Genomic DNA, 18,929 nt, shown 5'->3' with positions numbered 1-18,929 from the left:
TCTCAGTCTCTTTATTTCCATCGGTTTAAACTCCATAAGATTATCTCACAATATCCAGAGTTCATATATTTATACTGCTAGCTACCCGGTTTGTCACAAATGTGATTGTTGTTGAAAACCAGCCTTCGCGTTTTGTGTATGGATCATTGGGTCGTCTAGAAATCCTGACTGTGAGGACCAGTGTGAGTGAATATACTGCAGTTCAAAGGAATTATGAGCCATCAAAATAGTGGCACAAATGCAGGATGGTTGGGGTGCAACACCACCAAATAAATGCTTTCTTCGTTTTGAAGTTGGGATTGTGGGCCAGCAGTAAGGTTCACTATGTCTCTCTCAGTTTTTCTCGACATCCTAATTTCACTAAGAGGTTCTGACTTCTTATTTTTTTAATCACAAACTTAAAAATATGTAGTGGCAGATTTAACAAAAAAGTTGGTAAATCTGCACCCACAGAAATACTCCTTGAATGAATGAAAATTGACTCTTTTTTTTAAATTCTCAAACATTGGCAGTAGAAGGCTTGGAAAGCTACGACAGTCTCTAGTTTCCAGGCATAGTACTGGCAATTAAATACCCAAACGTAATGGGACGAATGCTTGCTTATAGTTTAACCACTGCCAATCACTTGGGGAAGCATTGAACCCCAAACTTTTTCTCCCACGGTGACACTCTAGACAGAGGGCCTGATTTAGAGGGAGTAAAGGCAGACGGGTGGCAGAAGACTTTACGTCTGCCACCCTGCCTTCACTCCGGCAACCAAATTTAGAGATGTCCGCCGGTCATGCGGACATCTCTATATATTGGAAGGAACCACCTTCCTGGAGTTTTCTATCAATGTAGGACGTTTTTTATTTTTCAAAAACTGATTTTGAAAAGTATCAAACCTAATGATCCTCACACCATGGGAGTTCTCTCCCATGGTGTGGGGGTAATTTTATTTTTTAAACTGAAGTTTAGTCTTACGTATGGTAATAAAATATTACTTTACGTAACATTAAAAAATCTGAACATTCAATGAAAAAAACCAGGTTAAAGTGACGTTATAGTTAGGTTCAATAATTATATCTTACTTTGCATTAAAAAAAACTCAGAAATTCAATTAAAAAAATTAATGTTAACCCGTTTGCTGCTCTGAACGTTCCACGCCAGTGCAGAAGGATCTATTAAGCGGGGGGTGGCCGCGTCGGCCCACGGACGTGCACAGCACTACCAAGATAGTGCTCGCGATGGCCTTTGGCTGACGACACCAGGAAACGGGTTACTGTGATGTTATAGTTAAGTGAAAATGTCAATTCAAACATAACGTTTTAAATGTAAAAAAACACTGACTTTCAACAGTTATAGTTATTTCACCCTCGCTATGCAGTGGTTATGACCTCACATATTACCACACTCATGGCCTATTCTGTGACATTATTGATAACATTATGATGACAACTGAACTGACATCGTTGACAATACTGTACATGGCGGGAGTGAGTTATTCTAACATACCACAACCAACATACGAAATTGAGAAAAGTAGCAAAACAGTACCTTGCAAGTGGATAAGTACGGTCTTCATTCCCACCATAAGGATTTGTAAAATACGTTGGTTGTTCTTGATGCTGAAAAATGAAATTTTATATTGATCAATAAAAGTGGTAAAAAAGAAGCAAATGCTTCCTAAATATTCACAGCAAATGGTCTTCCAAAACCATTTCACACAAGAATGACCCAGTGAGAGGAGGGGACACTTAAAACACTTGTTGAGAAGCCCTCAAAATCCCCATTTACTTACTGGCTTTTAAGTAGCCCCCTCACCCTCAGAGACCCACCTGACACAGCTGAAGAATGTTCTGCAGGCATTAGACTGTCCCATTAAAGGATTTCACAAATGTGATACAATCACTCTGACACTCAAAGCACTCAACCGGCTCCCGCTGCTAGCAGAAATCACTTTCAAGACCCCAGTTATCTGCAGGGCCATCATTAGCAACATCCCACCATGCCTTAAGACCCTTAGGTCCCACGATTAAACTGGATTGGCCGAATGGAATCAGCTGGAGTTGTTTTTCTTCAAACATCTGCAATGGTGCATTTGGTAATAATGGGTCAGATGGTAAATGGACACCACTTGGGCTGCGATCCATTTTATCTGAAGGTGTATGAGGATCCAAAACAAAAAGTCTTGTGGCCTTGATCAAGACCTCCAGTGGAACATGCTCAAGAAACAGGTGTAGCATCATGAGGAAATACAAAAGGAAAACATAAGATGCTATGCCTTGTCATCCTACACACCAAGAGAATGGAATGCCATCCAAATTCAAATCCAGCAGACCACATCACTGATCCACCCTCAGAAGGATCCAAAGACTCACCTTTGAAGTAGCTCTTCTTGACATATAAAGACCACCCTTGTCCATCAATATTGTGACACTCCCCACCATCTGGTTCGGGACTCTCTCTACCATGCGCCTATTCTTCCTTCATCCTCCTGGGTCTGCAAGTAGTTTGCTACCAACCTGACCCTCCCAGGTCTCATCCTCTCTTTCATATACAACGTATGCCTTCTTGCTTCCCTATTTTGAACATTTATCTCTTGTACTGCACTCCATTTCTTTGCTGCTCGTTCATGCTATATAAATTACAACTATACAAAAAATTTATGTTTTGTCACTTTAGGGCTGGAAATTAGACAAGATTTTCATGGGCACTGATACAAGCTGAGGTGTGAGGGTGAACAGATCCTATTGCACAGCCCATGTGCAGCAAATACTATAAGGATGTAAATGAGCAGGGCATATGTAGAGCATGATCAAACTAAGACAGGTATATCTGATGAGAAGATGATGGCCCATAAAGGGTTGATCCTACTATCTTCAAAAGAGGAAACACACTGTATTGTAATCATGATAGCATGACTGCCATGCTTGCCTCAGAGTATCATGGCCAAGACACCTGATAAAGTGCTTACATTCAGTGTGTTGTTAGACTACCAGGCCCAGGTTAGAATGTGCTGATCACTTAGACCCCCTATATAGTAGATGTCTGTGATCTGTGTGGGATAACCTAAACGTAATATTATGCACATAGCCATTTACGTTCCTAGTAAATACGCATACACACAGATCTGAGACCCTTATCAAATCACATTATGTTAAATGGGCCATGCCCACAAATGTGGCTGTGCACCCCTAGATGCCCTATCCAACAAGTATGTGTGTTAGATCCAATTGACTTCCCACCCCAGTTGCCATTGTTCAACACTATCCCTTGTGTTAACAGTGTTAACAAAGGTGCAATTAGTACTAACTGAAATAGTGGATTTAGCTAACAAGACACGGTCAACATAATAAAGACCATCCCGTTAAATAATGCTTACAAGAAGCCAGGGGATATTTAGCAATTCGTTTTGCTCTGCATGTAAGCGTCCTTAATCAATCATCAGCCAGTATCTAACAATAAAGAAAAGGCCATCAGTTGCAGGTCTACTCGTACAGGAAATGGAGCAAAAAAGTTTACAAACTATCAGCCTGATTCATGAACGGGACGGTTTGCGAGGCTCAAATAGCGATTCATAAGGAATCGCTATTTGAGACTCGCAAAACGGTATTCATGTAGGAATCGCAATATTAATTGCGATTCCCACTGATTCCTTCAAAAGGCCCATAGGAATGCATGGGGAGTCATTCCTCATTTGCGATTAGCAATTAGCTAATCGCAAATGAGATTGCGAGTACAAGGGTGCCAGGGGTGTCCAAAGGACACCCTGTAGCACCCCTGCAATGGAAATTAATACAGGATTTGCACACACACATGTCCAAAGGACATGTGTGTGTGTAACGAGCAACTCAGAAAAATGCATTTAAATGCATTTTTCTGAGTTTTCGCAATTTACCACGAGGTTTGACCTCGCGGTAAATTGCGGCCCGAAATTGCGATTTCGCAATTGTAAAATGGATCATGAATTACATTTAAGGAATCTCAAATAGAGATTCCTTAAATGTAAATCCTCGCAAATATGCAAATTAGCAAATAGCGATTTTTGCATTTGGGATGCTGAATCCCAAATGCAAAAATCGCGCTCGCAAAGGGCCAGATTCTGAGAATCTGGCCCTTTGCGAGCGCTATTTTCTTTCATGAATCGGGCGGCTAGACATTTCCGTATAGCTCCCTCTCATCACCAAGTTCTTTGAATCTTAAGCATCCAACATTGCCCCTCAGAATCCCAAACATGCTAGCATAAATCCCTTCCTAAAAATACTAAAGTAGATCCACAGAAAGTTGAGTTCAACTAATAACAGCTACCTTCTCAAATGAAAACCAGTTGTGCACGTAACCACTGCCAATCAAGCTCCCAACCTCACTACAGGACCAGACAGATTCCCTTAAACTTTAGCTTGCAACACCTTTTACAACCATTTACAAAGCCTTCACTAACTGGCTGACAAGCCTACTAGCTGTTGTTGCTCTGTGCACACCGACAGCCAGAACACCTTCAAACTGGAGGCACATAAGTGCAAAAAGGTCATGAAATGTGGCACGTGAAAGTGGGCAGTTTCACAAGAGTCCAGGGCTCGGGAACCTGTTTGGGTCAAGTAGGTCTTGGGAGGTAAAAATGAGGTCAACCTCTTAAAGAAAAGACATTCAGAGGGGCTCATCTACAAGAAAATGACCCAGAGCGGCACCGCAAGCCATTTAGCTGCACCGCAATGCTTTATTTTCAAAGCACAGGGATGAGTCATATTAACAACAGTATGACACATTCCTGGCGCACAGTTGTCTGCTATGCGCCAGAGTAGGCACAACCCACGTCATTTTGCAAGGGTGCCTGTGTTGCAGGGATTATTGTTTTTGTGCAAGGAGGGACACCTTCCTGCTCAAAAACAATCATAAAAGGCATTTTCCTCTTTCTATGTGTGCAGCAGAATGAAGCACGCATAGAAAGAGGAATAACGAGGAGAACTAAAGTGTGTCTCCTCGTTGCGCCATTCCTATGCCTCCCCTGGGGATATGTAGGATTCTGACGCAAATTCAAGTTTACAAAATGTTGTAAATTTGGGAATGCATCAAGTTCCATGGATGTTGCGTGGGAACACCCACAGTAACACCCATGGAACGCTCTTTTCACGCAGAGTAATGCATTAAAGGGGCCATATTTACAAGGCCATGAAAAGTCATGCAAGATGACTTAACGTGGCCTTGTAAAGGTGGACAAGTCCTTTGCGCCGCCGGTACATCAAATAAAGTGATGCGCCAGCGGTGCAATGAGCTTGTAAATAAGCCTCTGAGACTTTAGAGAAGAACCGAAATTGGGACACTGAACATTAATAGGCAGGGACACATCAGTAGGAGGTGTTGTTTTTTTTAAGTACAGGTAATACCAGGATAGACTTGAAACGCTGAGGGTAGTAACCAGATCTGAGAGACTAATTGAAGAGAGGTTAAGTAAGACAGAACTCTAGAAGAGAAATCAAATGATTTGGCAATCTGTAGACCAATGGTGGCAGACAGTGCACAAGAGGGACTAGCAGATCACAGTGTGGGGATCAGCTCAGCAGGAGATGTGGGCTGTAGTGAACACAGGTCATAGGAAGGAGGCATCATGGGGTTGGTTTGATAGTAATGTGGTAAGGCTATTTCAGGCGATTGCAATTTTAGAAGAGATGTATGAAGCAAAGCGTGAGCCCTTTAGAGGAATATAAGTGAGAGAAGAGTGAGGTGGTGATAGGAGGAAGTTAGCAACAAGCGTTGGAAATGCAATAGGTCTCGCATTAGGAAAGTTTGAACTATTGGCATTGTAAATGACACTTTTTTTATTTATGTGTTGGTTTTGAAAGTAGCAAAATTAATAGCTTTGTCAGTTACAATGTCAATAGTTTTAACTTTTGCAAATGTGACACCTATAGCATTTGTAATGCAATGTGTGTTGTATTTACGTGACTTAGATGTCTTGATATTACAAATAACAATGGCTTTTAATTTTGTAAATAATTAATACTTAAATAAAAGTAATTGCAATTTATAATGGCCATAGCTTAAACGTTTGTAAATAACTTTTGTGAAGATTATGTTCAGTGTATTTTATTGTGACAAAAATCCAAGAACATTGCATTTGCACCTACACACACACAGAGCCACACACATATAGATGTGGTGGTGGTGGTGGATGTGGTGGTGGTGGTGGTGATGGTGGATGTGGTGGTGATGGGGGTGGATGTGGTGGTGGATGTGGTGGTGGATGTGGTGGTGGATGTGGTGGAGGTGGTGGATGTGGTGGTGATGTGGTGGATGTGGTGGTGGTGGTGGATGTGGTGGTGGTGGATGTGATGAAAGTGGTGGTGGATGCGGTGGTGGATGTGGTGGTGGAAGTGATGGTGGTGGATGCGGTGGTGGATGAGGTGGCGGATGAGGTGGTGGATGTGCTGGTGGATGTGGTGGTGGTGGATGCGGTGTTGGATGTGGTGGTGGTGGATGTAGTGGTGGATGTAGTGGTGGTGGATGAGGTGGAAGTGGTGGTGGATGTGGTGGTGGATGTGGTGGTGGATGTGGTGGTGGTGGATGTAGTGGTGGTGGTGGATGTAGTGGTGGTGGTGGATGTGGCGGTGGATTTCATGGTGGATATGGAGGTGATGGTGGATGTGGTGGTGGATGTGGTGGTGGTGGATGTGATGGTGGATGTGATGGTGGATGTGGTTGTGATGGTGGATGCGGTGGTGGAAGTGATGGTGGTGGGTGTGGTGGATGTAGTGGTGGTGGATGCGGTGGTGGATGAGGTGGTGGATGAGGTGGTGGTGGATGTGGTGGTGGATGTGGTGGTGGTGGATGCGGTGGTGGATGTGGTGGTGGTGGTGGATGTGGTGGTGGTGGATGCGGTCGAATTGGTGGATGTGGTAGTGGATGTGGTGGTGGATGCGGTGGATGTGGTGGTGGTGGTGGATGTGATGGTGGATGTGGTTGTGATGGTGGATGCGGTGGTGGTGGTGGAAGTGATGGTGGTGGGTGTGGTGGATGTAGTGGTGGTGGATGCGGTGGTGGATGAGGTGGTGGATGAGGTGGTGGTGGATGTGGTGGTGGATGTGGCGGTGGTGGATGTGGTGGTGGTGGTGGATGTGGTGGTGGTGGATGCGGTGGAAGTGGTGGATGTGGTGGTGGATGTGGTGGTGGATGTGGTGGTGGATGCGGTGGATGTGGTGGTGGTGGTGGATGTGATGTTGGATGTGGTGGTGGATGTGGTGGTGGTGGTGGTGGATGTGGCGGTGGATGTGGCGGTGGATTTCATGGTGGATATTGAGGTGATGGTGGATGTGGTGGTGGATGTGGTGGTGGTGGATGTGATGGTGGATGTGATGGTGGATGTGGTTGTGATGGTGGATGCGGTGGTGGTGGTGGAAGTGATGGTGGTGGGTGTGGTGGATGTAGTGGTGGTGGATGCGGTGGTGGATGAGGTGGTGGATGAGGTGGTGGTGGATGTGGTGGTGGATGTGGTGGTGGTGGTGGTGGATGCGGTGGTGGATGTGGTGGTGGTGGTGGATGTGGTGGTGGTGGATGCGGTGGAAGTGGTGGATGTGGTGGTGGATGTGGTGGTGGATGCGGTGGATGTGGTGGTGGTGGTGGATGTGATGGTGAATGTGATGGTGGATGTGGTGGTGATGGTGGATGTGGTGGTGGATGTGGTGGACGTGGTGGTGGTGGTTGTAGTGGATGTGGTGGTGGATGTAGTGGTGGTGGGTGTGGTGGTGGTGGTGCATGCAGTGGTGGTCGATGCGGTGGTGGTGGATGTGGTGGTGGTGGAAGTGGCGGTGGATGTCATGGTGGATGTGGAGGTGATGGTGGTGGTGGTGGGGGTGGTGGATGTGATGGTGGATGTGGTGGTGATGGTGGATGTGGTGGTGATGTGGTGAAAGTGGTGGTGGATGTGGTGGTGGTGGATGCGGTGGTGGATGAGGTGGTGGATGAGGTGGTGGATGTGGTGGTGGATGTGGTGGTGGATGTGGTGGTGGTGGATGTGGTGGTGGTTGTAGTGGATGTGGTGGTGGGTGTGGTGGTGGATGCGGTGGTGGTGGATGTGGCGGTGGTGAATGTGGTGGTGGTGGATGTGGTGGTGGATGCAGTGGTGGATGTGGCAGTGGATGTGATGGTGGATGTGGTGGTGGTGGATGCGGTGGTGAAGTGGTGGTGGATGTGGTGGTGGTGGATGTGGTGGTGGATGTGGTGGTGATGGTGGATGTGGTGGTGATTGTGGTGGTGATGGTTGATGTGGTGGTGGATATGGTGGTGGATGCGGTGGATGTGGTTGTGGTGGATGCGGTGGTGGTGGTGGATGTGGTGGTGGTGGAGGATGCAGTGGTGGTTGTAGTGGATGTGGTGGTGGGTGTGGTGGTGGATGCGGTGGTGGTGGATGTGGTGGTGGTGGATGCGGTGGTGGATGAGGTGGTGGATGTGGTGGTGGTGGATGTGGTGGTGGTGGATGTGGTGGTGGTGGATGTGGTGGTGGTGGTGGATGTGTTGGTGGTGGATGCGGTGGATGTGGTGGTGGATGTGGTGGTGGATGTGGTGGTGGATGTGGCGGTGGTGGATGTGGCGGTGGTGGTGGATGTGGCGGTGGTGGATGTGGTGGTGGTGGATGTGGTGGTGGATATCACTGCACTGGGCTGATATGATCTTTGACAAAAAGTATTTTTCATTTCTTCTCTCCTAAGCCTGGACTTTAAGGTGGCCCTATGGTGGCATATAATGCTAAGCACATAACCAATTTAGCATACATTCCATAGCACAACATAGTAAAACATACCACAACACTTTAAATATGTATTTGTATGTGGTCGCTGCACATCCTGTTTTTTTTGTTTTATTATTTTAGAGTTTACTAATGTTATTGTATTTAATTATCAAACACAAATTATCTAGAAAAGAGGGCCTGATTTTCCTTTGTTTTAACTTTAAGATAGCTCAACGGGTTAAACACATTAGCTGAGACTGACGTTTTGCTATTAATTAACAGGTTCCCCGACATTATTAATGCAGCCTAAGCCATTCATCCTTCTGAGGTACGTAACTTTCATTGGCAGTGTTCTCTACATGAATACGCAGTTTGACAGAATGGGTCTATCATGTGAACTGTGGAACATTATGGAGAGGTGATTATTACTTGAAGCAAAAATACAGCCAATCACAGCAAAATGACTGCTACTGGCTAAACTGCTGTGACGTTTCTTTAGTTCCAAACAAGGAATCACGAGAGAGATTTGTTAACAAAAAAAAATTTGAAAAGAAATAGAACAGTGGAAGCAAACAAGGCATCCAATTTTTTCAATCCTGAACAGAGACAGTAACGTATTCATTGTGTAATAACGTATTCATTGTGTAAGAGAAAAGACAGTCAGAAAACAAAACGAAATACAAACCTACAGACAGCACAGATAAGACAAGACGGAGGGCATTGCTGTGGGGAGGGAGGAGGAGAAATGCGACACGCGGCATGAGGGTGTGAAGCAGCAGGGGCCTGAGGCGCGGCCGCCTTTGATGTGGTAATGCGAGGCAAGCGGCTGGTGGCATTGTGCACGCGCTTTCACATGCACTGGAAGAAATCGCCTGGGAATCGCCTGATCTCGGTAAGCTCTGGTTAAGTGCCTATATATCGAGCTCCCGCTCTCAATGCGCATGCGCATTGAGATAGGTCGCTCGACCTAAAAAGGGCATGTTTTTAAAAATGTCAGTGAAGAGAGGAAAGAGGACTGGTGCAGAGCAATTCTGTTTACACCTTTACTCATCTCAAATGCATAATATGAATTTGCACTTACCACGTTTCTCGTGTGGTCTAACCATATTAAAATAAGTGTTGCACTTGACATTATTACTAAAGTGCATTTCCTGTAGGATTAGTGAATATATTCATCATGTGTGCTTTAAACTGTATTAAACAAGATATTAATGAATCATTCTTACCTAGTAAACATGTACTCACTATAAATATCAATTCGATTAAAATAAGTGTGCCTCAATATATTAAATGATATTTACAGTTTGGATATTGAGTAGTAACCATCCTCACATTATAAAACTTCATTTATATTAGAAACAAATTCATTTTATTAAATGTGTACACTAATTCTTCATATTTTGCATTAAAATGTAGTCCTAGACATAATTATACATATACATTTAGGATTTACTGTACTGTAAAATTAATCTGATGTACTGACAAAGTATATAATTATTTGTGTTTAAATGTGCACAACCCATATTGTTGGGCGAGATGAAACAAAGGGCTTTAGCCATTCTGTGTCTATCGGAAAATGTGTTCCCACATGAGGTCTTCAAATGTGCACCATTGAAGTAATACTATGATTTATCTTTAGTAGGCCTGCTTACCATGCTGCATAAATACTGCTTCCCATTTTCTGCTAACATGTAATTTCTTGCGGGCACCCCTTGGGCAGCCTGAAAGCCACTGTCAGGGGACATGCCAAAGCCTTGGTAATGCAGCAGGAACATGCCGCACACTAATGTATCACCTGTCTTGGGTCCGAGGACCTCTGACTGGAGAAGTGGTCTCCCTCTACAACCTGTGGAGATGATGACCGCCGTTTAGAGCTGATCCAGGAAGAGATACGTACTGTGTCCCTTGATACAGCAAAACAGATTTGGCGAGCAACTACAGCCTGAGTATACGGCTGGGGTGACAAAAATGGCAAACTCCTATACTGGCTTGCATCCTGACCACTGGCTGGTAGGATCATCCCGGAAATCATAGATAACCAAGGTAGAATGCAAGATACCTCCCCGGCTATAGTTCAGACATTTGCCACCTATTAGACACAATTGTATGCGTCAGTGCCATGATCATCAGATGAGAAGGCACCCCCACTACTGGAGGAAATACCCCTCCCATGACTTAAGCCAGCAGAGCAGGGGGAACTAGACAAGCCTGTCACACTCTAAGAAATAACAGGGGCCATAGCAGCAATGGCAACTGGGAAAACTCCTAGCCCGGACTGCTACCCCACAAAATCTTATGCTAAATACAAGGATATAGTTGCTCTGTACTTATTAAAATTGCATACAGAGGTGATGGAAGTCGGCTCCTTCACAGTGGAAATTTATCAAGCCAATATAGTAGTGATCTCTAAGACCCAGGCCCCATTGGTCTCCAGCACAGAGTACTGTCCTATTTTGCTTCTCAATGTAAAAGTCAAAACCCTGGCTACCCTTCTAGCTACACGATTGAAACGCATCCTGCAAACATTCATCCATGCACACCAATGTGGATTCTTCAGAGGACTACTAGGCACTGCCTGCGGAGCCTACACATGGCCCTTGCATTCCAACACTTACTGTCTCCCCCACTAGCTTTGATTCTCATAGGTTTTGAGAAAGGTTTTGAAATTGTGGAGTGGGGATACAAAGCAAAGACAAAGAGATGATGGACGGAGTGCTGAAACTTTTCAAACACTCACCCCCATTCACAGATCTGGGTTGAATCCTTCATCATTCATTAGCTCACTTCACCACCTCAGTTCAGACCCAGCTATATGCAAATCAGTCTTGACCGCCTCCTCGCTGATGAGATTGCCATTTTTTAACTTCAACTTACTCGGAGCACCTGGACAAGTCACCGCACTCGGGATCTGTGATACAGTTGTCTGATAAGGTTGGACTCATGAATATTACTGACAATTGGAATCATAGCTCAGTTTGGATTTATTGGCCAGCTGGGTCGGAAGTATAACCGGCAGAGAGGACTTGAATTGAGGACTTAAAGAGCCCTACAGCCCTGAAGAAGTCGTGGGGTGTTCCCTAAGCGATGAAACATGTTTTGGCTGGGAGGTGTTGGATTAAAAGAGAAAAAAAGAACAAAAACTACAGCACTTCAATCCTGTTTTTTTTCTTTAATTTTCTGTTAAATTGAAGCTGGGCTTCTACACCCGCAACAACAAACTCCCCTATGATAGGGCAAATGGCTGAGGGAAGTTTCCGCACTGGAGTGGTTTGGTCTGTGGGATGCAATATTATATGCATTACCCTGCTGGGAGATGTATGGAGTGGATCACACATACACTCCTTCCAAGACCTTCAGCCTGAATATAAGCTGTCCTCAACTCAATTTCATAAATACCTCCAACTAAGCCACGCTCTACATATACATATAGCACATGGCACCTCCCTACCGGCATTCAGCCCCCTTGAATAGATGCTCATGCTGGGATCCCTTGGGATAGGAAGGGTTTCACAGATCTATCAAACACTCATCATTAATGCCCCAGACTCTGTTGGCTCCCTCTGGGTGAAATGGGAGGAGTGTGTGAGTCGACTGGAAGACAACAATTGGAGAGATGCCATGATGACACCAAGGATCATAATGATTTCCTCAAGATTACGTCTGGTCCAAACATACTATCTTCACTGTGCTTATCTCATGCCAGACAGTTCACATAAAGCGGGTCTTATGTCACACACTGAATGCGACAGGTGCTCCCACAATCCTGCAAATTTCTACACATGGTTTGGGAATGTCTCAGCATTCAAAGACATTGGGAGGTGGTAGTGGCGGAGCTTACAATTTTGTTGGGTTGGGAGGTAAACCTTTCTCTGACGTTGCTGTTACTGGGGATACTGGAGGGGTCCTGAATAACAATAGCATAGAGAGCCCTGCCGGACACTGCCACCATGGTGGCCAAAAGAGATATAGCTGCACACTGAAAATCTGCAACACCTCCAACAATCAACCAGCGGCGAGGGGCAAAATTGGTGTGCCTAGCAGGAAAACCCGCTTTACGAGGCTAGAGGTTGCCCTGCCAAATATCATAAAATTTGGAGTAAATGGTGGGGGGACACGGGCATGGAGCGGGCGTGCTAAAACTGCTGAAGTTATACCTGTTATCTGATCCAGGGATACTGTAGAGCTACTGTGATGACTGTGCTATATGCTTTTGCATAATGATTGCACACAATGGAGATGTACTGATGGTCTACTGTGCACTTGTTTGTATTATGCAATTGCAAAACTAATACAATTGTTTATCAAAGAAAACAATATTTCTTGCTGGTATTCACATGCATTGTTAGTTTGAGAATAGATACATTACTGTACTAGTGATAGAAGGAAAGAGTCTGAGAAGAAGGCCTTGACCAAAGAAAATGGAGATCCATAACATTAACTGAAAGGCCTATTCAGCAGTGTTACAATCTGGCCTGAGTGTGAGAAGATGTCGTTCCCATGTCAAGTGAGAGATACTTTGCGAATGTTGCAGTCTACAACGTGAGAGTGGAGAAAGACAATGGAACCCCTGATGATGCTTACAGAGGGGTGTTGCCCAAGAGACTCTACTATTTTCACCTAGTGTCCACACTACCGGAGAACAGATCTCTTCAGTATGCTTTCAGAACCTTTCCAGACCATTGCTGCACCTTTCCTTTGGACTTTGAGAAGTTTAGACATCTGTGCTTTTCTTTGATTCTTTCCTAAGTGTGGCTTAGGCTAACACTTTTTTACCTGACCCAAGAAGAGCTTCTGCAACGCTGACACGTTCCTGCTTATTTTTTTCCTTGCCTCGATCCTTTATGGTAACCCCCTGATTTTTTTGATTTTTTAATATTCTAAGAACCATCCTCTTAGCTTGGATCCCGATTTAGGAGATTTAGGTTTACTAATGTATAGGTGAGAAAATCTGAAACTCTTCTCTGAGCATCAGATACTATTGTTAATCTTTTTTATTGCTGTGACTGAACTCCTTCTGTTTGATATTGGTCTGCCAAAACTTGTTTAGGAGGTTAGGCTTCCCTGGCGTTATTCTGTATCTTTATAATATGGTACTAAGAGTCAAGTACCTTAACTTGATTGCTAATTTGTAATAAATATTCTTAACCATAGTTACTGATGGGACGTGGCCAAGCAGCATGGCCGACAGGACGTGAGCTCCTCCGGCTCCCAGCAAACTGGCTGAGAAATCCTGTTAATTTATCCTGTACGGGCTCCTGCGGTGTGGAATCGAGAGCTACACGACTCCCTGGTACCTGGGGACACGTCCTATGGCGATATACGGCAGGCCGCCGAAAGTGGAGCCGAGTTGCTAGCCCGAGCTGTGGGGGTCCGGACCTGTGACTACGCGAGTCCGGGGTCTGAGGCCTGCTTCCGGAGGACGGCGGAGCCCGGTGATCGGAGGCCTGCGGATGTCTGGAGTTTTGGGTCCACGACAAAGCCATTTTATGAACGGGGCCCGCTGCCGGCCGGGGCCCCGACCTGAGGAGGATTGCGGGGGTGCCTGCCTGAGCTAGCGGAGGCCCGCACTGCCGGTTGCGCCGCTGTTGCTGGTGCGGTTGGCAGAGCGGTGGGGCCTTCAGACCAGCCCGCCTACCCTCGTGAGTGAAGCATCGCCATTGGGGACTCTATCCAGCTACAGGGGTCCTCAGGAGCTGGAGAGTGCCTGTAGGTGCTCGACAGGCCCCATCGGGGAGGAGTGGAAGCAGTGCCGTCGCTGGGAGAGGCCCCGATCTGCGGCATGCACCCCCGGAGTGGCGGAGCCCCGTAACCTGGAGAGAGCGGCATTCAGGACCGGCGGCGAGGGCCAATTAACTCCAGCGGGGGGCCCGCTGTCGACTGGGGGCCCGGAACTGCGGAGAACGGCCACGGTGGACGCGCTTGTCTGCAGGTATCTCGCTGAACTTAGTTGCACGCCGATCTAGGGCACTTAGCACTTTTTAATCACTGAGACTTTCTTTTGTTTTTAATTACTCACGCTGTAACTTTTACCTTTGTTTGCGCGTTCGTACCGCCGTCACCGCCTCCACAGTCCCCGGGCCGTGAGGCACCCCTAAGATACTGAACATCTCCTGACAACTGCGGACCCCTGGGGGTGTCGTGGTGACCTATTGGCGAGTGGGTCCGCGGAGCGCCTCTCTGGGGCTTGTGATCAGAGCTTAGCTTGGAGGAGACAGGGCAATAAACATTGGAGACCCCGCTGCCCCTCAGGGAGCCGAAAAGAACACGGGGGCGCCTGCAATGCGTAAGAATAGGATGTCTCGTTCCACGCAGCCGAACACAATAACGCAATATACCACCCAGCGGCTGCCATCCCAGCGGATCACGCGCCAGTCGGGCCAGGACGAGGGAGCGGAAGCTTCAGGGGAGCCCTCCCGGGCAGAGCTGCTAAAGGCGATCCAGGGCTCACACTCAGCACTGGAACGACAAATAGAAACAGTGTCTATTGATGTGAATTTGCTGAGGACAGACCTACGTTAAGTGGCAGATAAAGTCTCCGATGCCGAGGGGAACATAAGACAGTCTCACAACTCACGGCCACGACGGGAGACCTGGAGTGGAGAGCAGAGGATGCGGAAGGGAGGGCGCGCCGCAGTAACATTAGGGTCCTTGGCGTACCGGAACGGGCAGAGGCGGGAAACGCAGAGCATTTCCTAGAGAACTGGATTCGTACAGAGCTGTGCCCGAGAGGTCTGTCGGAGGTCTTTGTGATTGAGAGAGCCCATAGGGCACTGGCTCCACCGCCGCGGCCGGGGGCTCCTCCGCGGGCCCGAATTGCCAAAATCCTTAATTACAGGGACAGAGACTGTATCCTGAGGGCGGCAAGGGAGACGGTGAACCTCACCTTTGAGAACAGCAGGATCTCCATTTATCCAGACTACACCCAGCAAGTCCAGGAGCAGCGGAAGTCCTTTCTGGGAGTCAAACAGAAACTCTGGGAGATGCACCTACAGTACATGCTGCTCTATCCGGCCAAACTAAAGGTAATGTCTCAGGGGAAGGCGCACTTTTTGATTCCCCGGAAGATGTCTGGGAATGGTTGGAGATCAGGGGAGATTACCTCCCACCGGGCGAACGTGGGGGACCCCGCGGGATGTGGGGAACTCGACCACCGAGAAGACTCTCCAACAGACGACGACGCCGCTCCGAGGCAGCTGAGAGTGAGTGTTAGAACTGGCTATTTCCGGTAGGCTAAGGCTGACTCCAAAGCCAGGCAGAAACCACCATTCTAGTCAGGGCAAGGAAGTCACACGCCAAGATAACCCCTGCTCACCCCCTTGGTAGCTTGGCGCAAGCAGTAAGGCTAAACTCGGAGGCAATGTGTAAAGCATTTGCGCCAGCACACAACAGCAACCACATCCTAGGCACACCACAAAAGGAACTCCACACAAGGTTATATGAAAATAACTTTTGTATTGTAGAAACACATCAGATAGTATCACACATGTACATGGTGCCAACTGGCACGGGCAATATTCACAAGGGATTATGTACAGGACAGGGCCACATAGGCCACTGTCAGAATCAGCACTTAGTAGAGATTAGAATAAGTATAGCACAAGATAACAGTTATAAAATACACCCAGTAACTACTGGGTACAGGTACCAGGACCTCACTAGGACCACCTGTACTAAAAAGAACAACCACCTAAGTATCACACAGCACCTAGGGGTATAAACAAGAACACATTACCCATGATGCATGAAACACATTCAGAGGAGTAATAAAGGAAAACACATGATGCCTAAAAACATTCAGAGGTGTAAGACAAGGGAAACACATGATGCATAAACCTACACATTCAGCGGTGTTCAGAACAGAGCACATGATGCAATAAAATACATTCAGAGGTGCAGCGCAAGAAGACACATGATGCCTAAAACATTTAGAGGTGCAGCGCAGGGAAAAGGAAGACACATGATGCATAAAAAAACATTCAGAGGTGCCAGAACAATACAATAGCGCAAAAATCACATGATGCCTAAAAACATTCAGAGGTGCAGGAATAACACATGATGCAAGAAAACACATTCAGAGGTGCAATAACCATACAATTGCGCAAAACTTACATAAGCCACCACCTGTGGCAGTCCCGAGGCCAACTGGCCTTGTTGGGGCTAAGACGCCCTGTGTCCAAATGTCAGGGCGCGCTGCCATGCAGCGCCAGTCCAAGCACAAGCCTAAACGTAGCAGGTGCCCACTACTTGCTGGGCACCTGTGAAATCCCAAGACCTAAACGGTGCAGCTGCCCACTAATTGCTGGGCAGCTGGAGATCAACAAAAACTGCGACAGGGCCCTCACTGACCCTTAGGCGCAACTGCACCCACTGCTGGAGCCACACAGGCTCTGGGCATGTCACGTGCCCCAAACATTGGAGCCACACAGGCTCGGGACATCACACATGTCCTAAACGTTGGAGTCCCTCCCGGGGGACTCAATATGAACCAAATGCCAGGCAAGAGCCTCTCATGGCTCGCTAAACAAATGTGCTGCGTGGGGCTTCTCAGGGCTCCACATGAAGTCATGCCCCTGAGCCTCTCGGGGCTCTCAAAGCAAGTATGCCCCCGTAACCTCGGGGGCTCGGTATCAATAAAAATGCGGGTGGGAGCCTCTCAGGGCTCTACACACGTTGGGGCGACACACTGCCAACCGGGGCCGCCCTTGAAGCCCTCGTGGCTTCCCACTGACAATAAGCGTGAGCTCGCGCTACCGGGGGGGGGCGGCCACCGACAATGTGTCCCGACGCCCCTCCCTTCTTCTGCCCCACTCACCGGTTAGCTGGCGATCGCTCCTCTTCAGGCAGCGCAGGGGCTCTCACCACCGGACAGCTTCCTCTTCTTCCTGGGGCATCAGCAGGGCTCTCCCTAGAACGTGGGAGCCCTCCTCGCATCGGCGCCGCCATGCTCCTTCTTCCTGGGGCAAGCCGTCCCGCCCAACTAATGGCTGCGGAGCCTTGCTATGACGCAAGGGAATCCCGGGGCCAATCACATCGCGGCCCCCGGGCGCCAAGCCTCCACTAATAGCAGCGCGGCCCCTGGAGGGGAGGCGGGTGCAGCGTCTCCTCCACGATCCCCGGGCCGGCAGCGGTGAAACACGGGGCACAGACCGGGTAGGCACCGGCTCTTCTCAGTCATTTAACAATCGAGGTGGCCACTCGATCGGGCCATAAACAAAAGCGCTCCCCAGCGCTAGGACAAAAAATAAAGCGCTCTTTAGCGCTTGGGGGAAATAAAGTGCTCCAAAGCGCTAGAAGACAGGCAGAGCGCTCCCAGGCGCTCAGGGGGAAGCACAGCGCTTCCAGGCGCTAGAAATACAACTCAAGCGCTCTCCACAGGAAAATGCAGCTTCTCCATGCTGCAAAGGTCCCAGAGATTCCCAGGGGGCAAAGCCAAGTCCCCCCCATCAGCCCAAGCAAGGCAGAGGGGTCCCCCAGGAGTCCAGGAAAGTCCATCAGAGGTCCAGGGGCTCGGCAGGGTCCAGGGATTCCCCTGAGCCCAAGCAGCAGCACGCCCCTGGCAGATTCAAGTCCAAAAACAAGAACAAATTGGAAGGGGACACAGCCCCTTCTTATACAGAGAAAAGTCTTTGAAGTCTTTGTGCAGGCAGTGTGAGAACCAGCTAGAACTGGTTATAGGGAACTCTCTTCAGTGTCAGGGACAGAGGTGACAGTCGCCCAGCGGGAGGTGGAAAGCATTGTGGTCAGGCAGGCACAGCCCTGGTCACTCCCAGGTGCCATCTCCTCCCACTTCCCTAGCAGCAGATGCAGCCTTTCATCCATGGGCTGACTTAGACAACCTCCTGGGGCTCCCCAGCCCCTGCCATCCTCAAACAAGACAGTCAATCCACAAGCAGGCCCAGGCACTCCTGGGCCAGGCTCACCAGCCAATCACACGCCAGACACAAATTACACAAATATGCCAACCTCTAAAAACTTCTAGACTAGACACACTCATGCCGCATATACAATTACGCAGCATTCAATCTCACGAGTTCGCACATATCAAACTCGCCCCTGCACTCCCCACACATCAGGAACTACCATGGGCATACATATTCCCCTGTGGGAGGGCAGGTCACTCACCACACATACACAGAGAGCTCAAGCACTTTACACTGTACCACAGTGAAAAAGTGCGCAGAGGCCTAAAATCACCACCACCAGGTTCCAGAAACAGGCTAGGAAA

General features: G+C 47.7%; 1 protein-coding gene across 1 annotated transcript in view; it reads right to left on the bottom strand.

Annotated features, from left to right (window-relative positions):
• The window catches only part of LOC147690293 (coiled-coil domain-containing protein 170-like), a 638,795-nt gene that overhangs the window by 566,197 nt on the left and 53,669 nt on the right, over positions 1 to 18,929 (bottom strand). The window contains exon 2 of the mRNA XM_086937932.1: positions 1,537 to 1,607. Coding sequence (XP_086794058.1) covers positions 1,537 to 1,607 — 71 coding nt within the window. The remainder of the gene's footprint in view (positions 1 to 1,536; positions 1,608 to 18,929) is intronic.

The sequence above is a fragment of the Lissotriton vulgaris genome, chromosome 9 (assembly GCF_964263255.1).
Source record: "Lissotriton vulgaris chromosome 9, aLisVul1.2, whole genome shotgun sequence".
In the NCBI taxonomy this organism is placed as follows: domain Eukaryota; kingdom Metazoa; phylum Chordata; class Amphibia; order Caudata; family Salamandridae; genus Lissotriton; species Lissotriton vulgaris.
This window is presented reverse-complemented; position numbering and strand designations above follow the sequence as displayed.